Raw genomic sequence first — 13,741 nt, 5'->3', positions numbered from 1 at the left:
TGAGAGACTAAGCCACTGCTTGCCCACATTCTTCCACTAATTGTAATCAAGCAAGTAATGGCTGCTGGTTTGATAATTAAAGGTAAGTAGTGTTGATACATTAATTTGTAGAAGCAGTAACAGACAGGTATCACCATAAAAATAACTGAGGAATAGCTGTTTTTCAAACTGCAGCTCCATGACCAGCATTAACAGAAGATACAACCTTGTTTTTCATCCCTTCTTTCCCTACAAAGTTTCCTCTCATGGTGGTCCCATGCAGTGAACTCAACCCTCAAAATCAGGTAACATAAAATACCAAACCCAAACCCCACACTTATCTGGCAAAAAAAGGGGCATATTTTTAACCCAAGATCACTTATCTTATGCAGTTATATAGAGTCAAACAAAACTTTGTCCCAATCTATGCAAGAATAGAACAGCTGCATATGTAATTTATGCTGACCTGAGGATTTCACTGAGGCAGAGCTTCGACTTCAAATTTACTGTTTAAAACCACAGTGGGGAAACAGGAGGTTTCATGTCATGACACTAGATGACATTAAGCTCTAAATAGACACAAATAAGCAAAGCTTCCTTCTTCTATGTAGGAAATGCACAAAATATGACTAACAAGATTGGTACTACAAAGAGAAGTACATTTTGCTTACTCCAAGTAGATTCATAGAGCAATACTGATGATAAATGAAAGAATAAATGGTTTTCCCTTCAATGGCGTATTTCCTCCAGGTTATATATCCAAAAAAACTGTCTTTACATCACCTAAAATAACATTACAAGGTTTATATGAAAGCAGGCAACAGTACCTGGATTGAACCTAAAATATCTTTCAAAGGATCTTCATAGAACTCATCCTTTCCAAAGAACAGCAGCAATTCAAAAAAACTCCTAAAAAACAGAAGTAGTGACAAGTCAAGCTAAAAACATTCATTCAAAAAAATGAAACTACTACAAGTCTATTAATTTTCACAGCACTTAAAATCACAATTCTAGACCCCGTGCCCATGCTGGAGTCACTCAAATACAGCTCTATAGAAGCTAACAAGACCAAACTGGCAATAATATAGATTATATTGAAAAGTCAACTTAAAATCCCTCCTGCTGCACTTTTTTCACAAGTTCATAGCATTAAGACTCACAGCACCTGCCTGATCTTCTCCCTCAAGAGGTCTTGTATCCTCCATACAACAGTGAACCTTCTCAAGAGCCAAAGAATTTGTCAGATGTGCAGCAATTTTGAGGAAGAAAGCAAGATTTAAGACAAATCAGGTGCATGTGCAGCAACAAGTGGCAGACACAGGAGCAAGCAGAGCTGATCCTTTCACTCTATATTTAAACTGACTTGTGGCCTCCATGTTTTCCATCATCTTAAAATACCCGTCTAGCATTTTATTTCTTTTAAATATAGTGATTAAGACAAACAATCCTGCTAACAGGTTTTTAAGTCAAGATCTTGCCAGTGCAATTTCTTTCCTGACCTATTAGTCTTTCGTTGCAACTGCTCTTGAAACAAAAGGCAGGTTTTCATGAACAGCTGGACAAGGAACCCTTTGCAGAACAAGTAAATTCACTGCAGTTATCCCCTAATTTCAAGTCAAACTTCAAAATATTTGAAGGTAACACCCAAAGCACAAAACAAAATGTTATGGTTTTAATAAAGCAAATTCAAAAAAGTTCATTTTTCCTCTGAATAACATTTTCAGAAATACTGTGCATTAAAATATTCACACAGACAAAATTAAGTTTTCTACAGTAATAATGGCAAAGGATCATAAAATTTGGTTTCCTTTAGATTATGCTGTAGTAATTTTTTTCCTAACCAGGGATAAGCTATGCCAAAAACAGACCTAGAAAAATGAAGTTACAAATTCATTATGTTCAGTGACAGAATTTTTCCTCAGGTTAGGTCCTCAAATCTCAACTCATATATGGAATGAAAAAACAACCACTATCTAAATAAGTCCTTTGTTCTGAAAAAAAACATTATCTCATTTCATGTTAAACAAAATTTTGCAGCACATTTGACTCTCAGGAAAGGTCAGACATGAGTCATGTCAGGATCTGGAAAGCAGCCAAGCCAGAACTTAAATAATAAGACAAAACTAGTTATAGCAAGTGATGTGTGCTTGTGTTTAAATCTGCTTTGACTGATTTAATAAGAACAGGACTTTGAGAAAAAAATCTGTAAATCAATAGTGAGCAAGTGTAAACTGTAATTTTCTTCTCTAGCAGTGCACCTGCTTATCGCACTCTTTTCAGAATAATAAAGGAAGCCATCAAAATACTTCTTTTTCATCATTACCAGTTTCCATTCAGTTAAAATTCAGGCAATTCCAAGTTGGTCCAAGTTATCTTAAAACTTGCAGCATTGCACATCCACATTTATATCTATATCTAGATTTATCACATCACTACTTTGGTATTACTGGCACCAGAAGATTGCCCAAGACCACTGGCACCAGTAGGAAAACCCCTGGGATTAATGACAATACAGATGCTCCCCCATTCGATATGAATAGCAAGGCTATTAAATATAGGAAATAAAACAGTTGTTACTGTTAAGAGTTTATTGTCTGGTTACCAAGGAAATCTTACTCAAGTATGAAAATACAGTCAGGCAGATTTTTTGCTCTCCAAGAACTAAGACTTAATATACACACAATTTTCAAAAGATATTCCAGCAAGGTTTCCCAGGTAACTGCAGCTACTGAGCCCTGGGATCCCTTTATATCACATCACATGCAAAAAAATGCCAGTCAGGCAGAGTAAGGAGAAAAAATGATCTGACATTCTGGAATGGCATTTACTCAGTGAGTAAACCGAGCTCAAAAACCAAGACAAACCAGGGTGGCAGGAACTCAGCTTCCAATTCACTTCTCAATTATCAGGGAGTGTCCAACCCACACACAACAAATACCTGAATTTCCACCTCTTTACCTCCCCCAAGCTTTCATATTTAGAAGTAGAGAAGCACGGTCTGAACTTTGAGGTTTTTTCCCCTAGAAACTGGGGGATAAAAAACCAGCAACAGAAGTCATCATGTTTTGATGTAACTGCTCAGTCATCCTCAGATACCTGAGCATTCCAGGTTTGAAAACTGTGGTCTTGTGATTCCTTAAGTATGTCAAATAGTTTCACACACACAAAACAGTAAATATTACACAACCAGTCCTCCTGACCAAGGAAACTAAGAGAGGAAGACCAGGGGAGCTTCACTCACTTGTGATGATCAGATGGGGGAAACAAGACATTTCCACAGAAAATTCTGAGCTGAGAGACTGAGCTGGATTTGAAAGCACTGCTCAGCAAGGAAGCAGTTTAACCAGCTGGACAAATAAACCTGATTTACTCAAACCCAACTTGCAATAAATTCAGTGCTTAGGCTTCTGTCTCCATCTGCTGAGAGAAGATCAAGTACATCTCAGCTTAAGTATATCTAATTCACTTGAACATTTACTTTTCTTCTTCTATTCAGGTCTTGAACCCTGAAAAGCAGGGTTTTAGAACAAGAGATAAATGGGACGTTGACTTATTTACTTGTCATTACTCTACACTTTCAGTCTTCGTGTGGGAAAAATCACCAATGCATCAAGAAAATTGGAGCTAGAGCAAGATTTATGGCATAATATTCTCCAGGTCTTTAAGCTGAATGTGACTGTGGGCCAGTTAACTGTAAAACAAGTAATTCCCATAAGCATTTTGATGACTCAAACATAAAAATCCATTTAAAAATCATTGACTTATTTCTTAAAGAAAATTATCTTAAGAAATACTTGGCTTATTACATCACTGGAGGTAGAAGAGTAAAAACCTGAGATAAATTACTACAAAACATTGTAACAGCCAACCTGAATATTCAACAAGGACACAAAATAACAACTAAATTCCAGGTTTTGTAGCCGCATGCAACTGAGGATACATCTCCTGGTAAAAGCAGTCTCTTGAAAACTCTGAGGACATGAGACCCTGTTGCTGTTATGACCTGTATTGTAAAGGAAACAATAACAAATGATGTACTTACAAAGCCAGGCTACTCAACACATATTGGACGTGCTCACATTCTGCTGGGAAGGACACACAGGCAGAGGTGAAACAACACAGAGCTGTTTGGAGCACCTGGAGCTGAGGCAAAGGAACCTGCCACCTCCCAGCATAGTCCTCAACAACCTAAGGACCAAAACATGGAAATAAATATTACAGTGGAAGACATTCTCCTTAGTCATTAGTACTTAATACTGTACCTCCTTTATCTCCCCTCCTTCTCACTCAGAAAACATTCAGGTTTTTTGCTTACAAGTTCTACTTCTGTTATTAAACAAACAAAAAAAATAATAGACACTTTATGACCTACATCATAAAAGGCACACCACAAGGGACCTAAAACTATTCTTTTCAGGCAGGAAATATTTCCTTCTCATGCTGCACCACAGTAGATATTACACTCTGCATTTAAACACAAGTTTTTGTGTTGTGAGGGGATACAAATTAGAGAGTTTATAACAACATCCAGACATTCTAGTCTAAAAACTTTCCAAGAGGGGAAAGAGTAGCCTGCACTCTACTGGCCTTTAGTTCAGCACAAACACACCAGTCACCCTTCCTTATCTGATCAAATGAGTAAGTTTGGCTTTTTTTATCCATATGGTGGAACTAAGGCTAGTTATGCCCTCATCTACAGTTACAACACTGCATCACTATTTATAGAGATACATGAAGAGGAAAATAGATTTTTTAATGAGAAAAGTCCTTGGTTATCTAATCAATCTTGTTTTTATTAGTAAAAACAAATTTCTGGTACTGGCTCAATAACCCAGCACCACCTGATATTTCTACACAGGTAACCCTACCCTGAAGGTCTCTGAAAGGCCCAGTTCATGTCTAAAACACACAGGCCCAAGTTCAGCAGGAAGTACAGCAATAAAATAAATGTCTGTAAAGGCACCCACCAGTTCTGTGAAGGATTAGTCACTAACTTTAAGGCTGTGCAACATGAACAGCCAGTGTCCCTCTGCTGACACAGGACCGGTAACATTTTCTCCTCACCAGCAGCAGCTGAGAGACTCATATTTTGTAGGTAGATTCTTACTTTTCCACCATTATTTCCATGTATTTTAATAATTTCTGTTTGAAAATCTGTTAGCTTAATGCAGCAAAACTCTAGGTCAACTGAAGGAGAATTAGCAGACTTGTAGATAAATAGTCTTCCTCTTCAGAAGACCAGCCATTTTATCAGATAATACTGTCTCACACATCTATTAAGAGTTCTCTGAAATAGTTTTAACAAAGTTCTTTGTATAGAAAACCACAAAAGCCTTGAAAGAAACAAAGTAGACAGAAAGAATAAACATCCTTTACGGGTGCAAAGGGTCAAACAAAGGTAGAAATAAAAGTTCCCACCGTGGTGCTTCACAGTGCTGTGACCTGAGAGGCACAGCAAAGATACATTTATAAATGACTTCAAGCAATAAAAAACATGTCGTAACAATATTAGTTTATTTTCTTGGTAGCCTAAAGTGTTAACTGTAAAGAGAATTTATGACAGTGAGTGACTGAACTCAGCATAGACAACAGTGGTACTCAGGGAACAAAACCAATAAAATGGCCTTCAAACTGACAATTACCACCCAAAAGCAAGGCTGCCTTATTATGGTAGATGTTTTAATGAAAAATCACCTCAGTGTTCATCACAATGGCCAAGAAAGCAAATTAAATCTTAGAAGGGCGATATAAAACAAAGCATAAAAAGAAAAATCACATACTGGTTTGCTACCTACCCATTCCTGCCTCAAGAAACATAGAGAAGGCTCAAAAAAAGCTTTGAAGGAAAGCAAGAAATGCTAAGTAGCCAAAATAAATGTCACATATGGATCAATGCAGCCAACTAGGACACTTTGGATTGTGAAGAACAGACAGGTGCAGGGGGGACACCAAAAAAGGTCAGTAAGCAGGATCAAAACAAAGAACAGGAGGTGGTTCTTCACATAGTGTGTAATTAAGCTGTGGAGCTTCTTCCTAAAGTGATGCTACATGAATTTAAAGAGGCTGCAGGAGCTGCGAAAGATGTAAAAAAAGTTACTAACTACAGTAAATTAGCCACCCTGAAAACAGTTAAAGAGGGGAAAGCTACTGTATTTTCTCATCTCATTCTTTAGTTTGGCATCTATGAAATTTTGATAATATTTTGGTCCTAATGTCAGTGTAGGGCCAGTGCAAACAATCAGCATTCAAAGTAATGCAGCATATAAATTAATCATCAAGTTGATGAGAATAGATAGCCATTGTAGTCTTGAAAAGGTGCACCCCAAACTGGTCAGGAAGAACAGGAACAGCAAACTTTCTTCGTAATGTGAAACATTCCTCAGTCCCAGGAAAACACAACATCAGTCAGTTCTGAGCAGACTTGCAACAATCACCAGTTAAAGATGGGAGGGTTGGAGGTGGGTGGAGAAAAAGCTAAACTAAGTACAAAATAAATTTCGAACCACACTCCACACACATTTTATATGGAAGGGTGAGTGGGGAATAATACACATTTGGTTTAGATTCTATATATACTTCAATGTCTGGTTTTAAGTCACCTCATGGAGTAACTTTTTCTGTAACAGAAATCAACTCCTTTTTTTGTTCAAAATACTCAACATACCATGCTTTGAAACATAACTGTAAAGGAGAACACAGCTAAAGGTTTATACCAAAAAAGAGCCCCCAAAACAACAAAAAAAACCCCAACTTTGCAATTTCTCAAGGCAAACAAGTTGAAGGGACATGTATATGTTCACCCTCATGTGGTGAAGTATCATCACAGCACTTCAGAAAATCAGAGAGATAGTGCTGCTTGAGTCCTAAATGTTTTATATTAAGTTTATGTTTATCAGCACATTTCTAACAGACTAGTTTCAACATAACGAAGTCACCGAAACAAGAAGCACATAACATTTGTCAAACTAAAGTGGCCTGGTCCTTATCCAGCTAACACTGTAGAAAACCAGAAGGGTGGCAACATTTTTGCGTGACTTTCTGCAACAATCCCCTTCAAGAACTCTTAGGGTGCAATTTTTAATTTTGTTTTTTGGGTTTATTGTTTTCCTTTCTCATTCAGTGCAGACAAAGGTACTGAAAGGGAGGTTTTCTGACACCAAACTTTCTGACACCACCCCCCAGCTCAGCTCCACTTTTTTCCCACACCAATATACTTCCCCTTTTTTTAACATGCTTGAATAACTCAGAGCAAAATCCATGAGTCAAATGTGACCTATTAAGTAGAAAATCAAGACCAGACTTATCAGAAGTTACTAAACACAAAGCTAAGGCAGCTCACTCCAAAAATAACAAGGGAGTAATTAAAGACCTGAACTGACGAAAAAATAACTTCCCAGAATATTATTTCTTAACCGATTAAATATACATATATTATAAGTGACTAAATATGCTCATACAAAGTTATTGAACTATATTCCAAAGAGAAATAGCACTGCAAACAACTTGATTTGCAAATACACACAAGATACAAACGTTTTATGCAGTGCTAGGTCCGAAGTTGCCACAGACTTTCCTGTTCCTCCCCACAACAAAACCAGAAACTACAAATCCCACCAATTATAAAGGCTTGTCATTATTAGGATTTCAAAATTAACTCATAATTTCTTGTGAAATTAAACAGTAAAGGAAGTCACCACAGGATTAAAACCACAACAGTTTTGTATTTCTGCTTATAGTTTTCAGACAAAGAAAGTTTGTTGGCAAATGTAGTGGCTGTCATTCGTTGTAATAAACATGCGTAGTCATTTGTTACAATAAACATCTAGAGTGGCTGGCATAGACAGAAGGAACCAAAAAGGATTTAAATTGCCAAGCAAAAAAAAGGGGCATGGTTAAAAATAAAGCTTCCTGAAAATTAAAAACCATAATTAAAAGCAACACCTGGTCAGTAGAAATACCAGAGCAACTCAGACACTGAAGTTCCGTTCTAGAAGAGAACTTGACTAGAACTACATTTACTCTACACCTGGAAACACCTCAAGAAATAATCACTTTATTTTTTTACTGTCTTTTTAACCTGTTCAGTGGATAATGAACGTTTTGGTCTGTTTGCATACAAACAAACTGTGTCCTTACAAATAAGGATTTCATTATCCAAATAGAGAGCAGAAAAGGCCTGAAGATTTCAGGGTAACATAAAACATTATTTAACATATAAAAGTTTAAAATGGTTTTATGTAGAAAGAAAGTAAGTAATGGCTGTTCACATTCACCTAAAAATGTGAACTTTTACTGCAATTCACATGTGAATATTACATAAGGAGTAACCAAACATAATCACATTTCTGGCAAAAGAAAATACATCACCCAGCAACAGCATGACACATCCTATGAGACAAGTTGCTGCCAAAGCTCTACCTTAAAGCTAAAATGCTTCCCCCCCCCAATCACTGAAATCTCAACCATTTCCTCAGCCTGCTTGAGCCAAGAACAATCCCTCAGACTGGGTTTCAAGTGCCCAGCACATTTAGGTATTTAAAAAGGCATGTACAGTTACACTCTGCCACTTGTACAACAGCAAACACTATGTATTGACTTGAGAAGAGCAGTTTGGGCTGACTGCAGCACTGGAGTAAATGTTTTTGTGTAGGATTTATGACTGAAAGATACTTATATTAAAACTAGAAATATTCCTCCCCATCTTTTAATTAGCACCCACCCCCGCAAACGAACGTCAACTAATTGAAGGAATTGAAATATGAAAGTAAGGACTGAAAACTTTGTGAACACACACAACTGTTTATATCCACATCACTAGTAATTAGTAAAACACAATTTATGATGTGTTTCAGTTAAGAAGTACAATTATTTCTTTCCCTTGTCTGAACAAAAGGGCTTAACTTTTTGATTTTTGCACTAAGTGTGCCTTCTCTAACTTGAAAAAGCAAGGCTACAGACAGACAGAACCATCATGCAACCCAGATCCTTCTTTTTAGGTATAAAAACCTGCAACTCCTTTATCAGTTACAACCCTGATACATTTTTTCCAAGCTTATTTTCAAACACTTTAAGAAAAGTGTTAAAACTTGGAGAAGTAGCAACATCAAGAAGTTTGAAAGTGTTCAGTGGGGAAATTGCAAAGAAGTAGAAGGAGAAAAATGTTACAAGATCAAGAAATGTCTACAATCTATTTGTATAATGTTTCTTTTTAAAATATTAACTCCTTAATCCCACTTGTAAAGCTGGGAGATAATTTCTCAGGGTAAAACTAAAAAGACAGCAGGCACAAGAAATATAAAATACATAAAATAGATGGTTTTAAATTACAGATTCTGCCTTCTCAGAGAAAAAAAGCTTCAGAGATAGTGAAGAAATCATTTTCCAATACTACTCATGTGAGCAAGATTTTTGTAGCTAAACTTTAAAATTATGTATGCAGATCAAATATGGATCCTAAGAGTCCAAAATGTAATAAAATAAAAGTCTGTCGTAACCTACATGTTTGGGGTGTTTTTGTTTGGAGATGTTTTGGTTTGTTGGGGGTTTTTTAAATAAAATATAAAAACAACTTAACCGTTATTGACTTGAAGTCCAAAGCAAGAGACAAATACTTTCAAATTTGAAGTATGTGAAAATATTTATATTTGTATTTAAACTATTTGAAAACACAAAACAAAAAGTGTGGAAATGTATTAACCCTCAAACCAGGAGAACAAACATTCCAAGTTGTATATTTTTCTACCTCCATCACCACAAAGACAGACAGCAGTTGAGTCACACACCCCTGCAATTTTGTCTGCTAAAATAAACCCAGGAAACACCATCTTCTCTAGTGCGTTACTAAATTTTACTCCTTAGCTTTTGAGTTTATAAGCCCAGGAATTATTTTTTTCAGCAGTGACTCAAGATGCCACCAACTAATGGAAGCAAATTGGGTAATCTTTATTTCAGGAAGGCTGTAAACTGATGCCACAGTAAGTGTTTATTCCTCATGGCATCACTTTGTTACTTTAGATGAACTCACCTTGCAGTGAGTTCATTTTATTTCAGTCATAAAATAACATCCAATGCAGCTCTGCAGCCATGTGGACAACTACAGAAATGCTGGGAGCAACTTGGAACATTTTGATAGGATTTAATGTTATGAGAAAATATCCTGAATATTTATCAAGCTGGTTGATAAAACTGTACCCACTCCAAGTGCAATGAAGGAAACCACATCCATTTTCCAGCACACTAATAAGGTTTGTTTTCAAATCAAGTAAATCTGGAAACTCATGCTTCTAATTACAAAAGTACCCCCCCTCAACCCTCGGATTAAGAAGTCACCACCTATGCTATTTTCACCATTTGTATTTAGGCACTCAGGAAATCTCTCAATGGCTCTGGTTCCTGAGAAATCTCACAGAAAAATTTAAAATTCTGCACATAACAGAAGCTGAAATTCATGGAGCTCTTCCAAATGTTTAGGCTGAGGAGGTTTCTTCAGGTACAACCTTTCAAATTAAACTTAAAAAGTAGTTACAGGGACCTTGTTCTTTTTTCCAAGTGGGTTTGGAACTCCTCAAATAAGAAACGTCTCATCAGCACATTTTAGAAAGTACCAGAAACAGCTGGTGAGATGCATAAAGTGGGCACTTGACTCATCTTCCAAGTGTCTCTTTTCAGCTCCAGCCACAGAAATGTTGATTATTTTTTTTTTTCTTTCTGCATGTCATCAATCCCAAAGAACAACCTAAGAAAACATTTTATTCCATTTTGTCTTGAAAGATTCAGGCTGGGATGGCTCTGTGTGACCATGAACACCTACAACACATAAATCCCCAAACTACACATGGCTTTAGAGATGCCACATTCCAATTGATCCTGGATCATTACATTGTATACTTATGCAAAATGCTGATAATCCTGCCTTCTTCTTTAATTGTTATTTAATTTATCTGAAAGAAGTTGAGCTGCAATACTCCAAAAAACTTCACTACTATATGATATGATTTAATGGCCCATATGATTTAATGGGATGGTACTCTAAAAATAAAAATTATCCTTTTGGGTGGTTCAAACCCATCACTAAGCAACTATTTCTACAACTACATTCTGACAAAAAAAGGAGGCAAACTGGGACATTTGGAAGTGCCAAAAGACTATTAAGACAAGCAAAACTCTGTTATCGGTGCAGAGAGGAATGAGGTGGAAATCTGCACAACAGCCAAATGTGTCCTTCAGATCTGGATACACAAGTACAAAGCATCAGGCTCTGATAAAACTATATCTAAAGGAAAAATTGCATTAAAAAGACATCTGAGGAGGGGGAGAAATGAATTTAAATCTAATAAAGCAACGCAGTGTTTAAGGGAGATGGGTTTTTCCCCCCCAACAAAAGTTATGAGAAAGAAATGACCTAAACTTCATGATATTTTCTAAAGAAAAATAATATGAATATGCTTCATTCCTCATTAAATAGGTTGAGGGTTCTGTCAGCCCTCTCTATGTACAGGGGTATATGGGCCAAAATAATTCCACACTGTCAATCTCACGAGGGTAAGTTGTTCTCTTTGACAACAACTTCATTTGTTGTCAAACCACAAATGTCACGCAGTTTTTCCCAGCAACACACCCCTTAAGATCTTGCATTTATGTAGCTAAAGCAGCAGTAAAATCCATCACTAAAAACATGCTTAAGCAAAACTCAGATTATACTGAGCGAGCACATGACTGCTGATCACACCAGGCCAAATTTAAACCAACCAAACAAAAAAAATCCCTGCAGACAAAGTGTTAATACATTCATTTAACTGACTTTTATCAGGATCATTTAAGCTATGGATTGCTAAAAAGAAATCTTGAAGAGAAGCAGAGCCCTTTCCATGCTCAGAGCATTGGCTGCCCACGTGGAGAGCTCATCAACTCAAAGCAAAACCAAAGTAGGAGAGAGGGTTTGGCCTCATTTCTACAGGAAAGAAGCTGCAGGAGAAGTCAAGGTCAAATGTTTTAGGTACTCTACCAATAATAACTGGGATAAAACTATTTTACAAGAAAATTCTTCCCCCTGGTCTTGTCCTCTGCTATTCCCTACTAATTCCTAGTTTCTTCTGGGAGATGGGATTGGTATTGGGATGTGAAGGCATTACCCTGCCTGCACTTCCTCCTTAAGGCAAGAAATTCAACACACATTAAGACAGAAAAATTTAAGATAAAAGTCTGAGTGTCCAGCAGAATTAAATGTCTTTCCAACCAGCCAACGTAAACAAACGTGGCTGTGCTTCCTCTCAAGTGCAGTTCACACCACACTTCCACAAATATTCGCTTCTCCTTTCACTGGCTCCACAATTTTCCCTCAATCGTCCAAGTTCTCAGAGATCACTGGAGAGAAGAAAATTTAATAAAAGGAACAGCAACCTCAAAAAGCAACCTGTGGACTTAGGGAGCAGCACCCGAGCTTATTAAACCACCCAAGATCATTAAGCACATACCTCAGTAAAAAATACTTCAAACAGATGTTTCACTGAATGTTATAAAACAGAAACATTACGACATAGAAACATATTTATTTAAATTGCAGAAAACAATCATGGCAGCCAAAAAGGTAATAGATTGAAGCAATTCTATATACAATACCCTCTAATATATTCCATATAAAATAACCCGTATTATATGCTACATAAAATAACCTCTATTTTATTTCATGCAAAACAACCTCTATTATAGCCTATATAAAATAATCCCTATTATATTCCACCTAAAATAACCCCTGTTATATTGACCCAGGCTAACCAACGTTCCATTAGCAGGTGTTGGTGGAACAACTAAGGGAAAAGCAACCTGTTGTTGCTCGTTACTTTGGGGGTTGCAAGGAGCACGGGAATTCCGGGGCCCGTACCGAGAAAACGCTGCTTTCAAACGGGAAAAAATAAAAATAATAACAATAAAAATAGTAATAAAATTCCCTGGTTTAATTCAGGTACGGGGGCCGTTCCCGAGGCCCTCCCGGGGCGGTTTTGCCCGCAGCCCCACACGTGTCCCCGCAGCCGCCCCCGCCTCTCCCTGCCCCGCTCCCGGAGCCGCCTTCCCTCCCCTTCCCTGCCCTTCCCTCATCCCGGGAGCCTCCCCGCCCCTCCTCAGGCCTCGCCATCACCCCGGGCCGCCCCTTCACCCGCGCAGGCCCGGCCGTGTCCCCCCCCCCGCCCTCCCGGCCGCCGGGCGCTGACCTGGCAGAAGCGTCGGCAATAGTACTGGCTGCGGAGGAGCGCGGGCAGCCCTGGGGGGAGCCCGGGGGCCGCCAGCGCCTCCAGCTCCTCGCTGAGGCGCTCGGACTCCTGGTCACTCTCGTCTTCCGCCATGGCGGCCCCGCCGCCCCGCGCGTACCGAGCGCGCCGGCCCCGCCCCGCCCCGCCGGAAAGGCCGCCCCTCTGCCCTCTCATTGGTTAACTCAGCTGTCCGTCAGCGCGCGCGACAACGCGCGGCCCCGCCTTCCTTCCGCGATTGGCGTGAAGCTCACAGCCTCACTCCGTCCATTGGCTGAGAGACCCGTCAGTCGCGCCTCACCTCTGCCACAGCGCCCCGCCCCGCCTCCATCGTGCCCGCCCGTCCGCTTCTCATTGGGCGAAAGCGCCGCCCATCAACGCGAGGAGCCAATCAGAGCGCGGCTCAAGGCGCCGTGGGCGGGGCCGTGCGTGTGGGTGGTGGAGCGGCGGGCCCGGCCCGGCGGGGCCTCGGCGGGAGCGGTGGCGGCGGCGGCGCCGGGGGCGGCGGGGACGGAGGG

At 39.1% G+C, this 13,741-nt stretch overlaps 2 protein-coding genes across 2 annotated transcripts in view; one reads left to right on the top strand and one right to left on the bottom strand.

Annotated features, from left to right (window-relative positions):
- The window catches only part of ZNF654 (zinc finger protein 654), a 31,953-nt gene extending 18,625 nt beyond the window's left edge, over positions 1 to 13,328 (bottom strand). The window contains exons 1-3 of the mRNA XM_017821953.1: positions 13,188 to 13,328; positions 4,022 to 4,167; positions 807 to 888 (exon numbers count right to left, since the gene is read on the bottom strand). Of these exons, the coding sequence (XP_017677442.1) occupies positions 807 to 888; positions 4,022 to 4,167; positions 13,188 to 13,319 (360 nt within the window). The 5' untranslated portion in view covers positions 13,320 to 13,328. The remainder of the gene's footprint in view (positions 1 to 806; positions 889 to 4,021; positions 4,168 to 13,187) is intronic.
- Positions 13,329 to 13,696: 368 nt separating this feature from the next.
- The window catches only part of CGGBP1 (CGG triplet repeat binding protein 1), a 7,347-nt gene continuing 7,302 nt past the window's right edge, over positions 13,697 to 13,741 (top strand). The window contains exon 1 of the mRNA XM_017821955.1: positions 13,697 to 13,739. The gene's annotated coding sequence lies outside the window, so the exon portion shown is untranslated. The remainder of the gene's footprint in view (positions 13,740 to 13,741) is intronic.

This window comes from Lepidothrix coronata, unplaced genomic scaffold (genome assembly GCF_001604755.1).
Source record: "Lepidothrix coronata isolate B3197 unplaced genomic scaffold, Lepidothrix_coronata-1.0 Scaffold93, whole genome shotgun sequence".
Taxonomy (NCBI): Eukaryota; Metazoa; Chordata; class Aves; order Passeriformes; family Pipridae; genus Lepidothrix; species Lepidothrix coronata.
The sequence above is the reverse complement of the archived record's forward strand: the minus strand, read 5'-3'. Positions and strand labels throughout refer to the sequence as shown.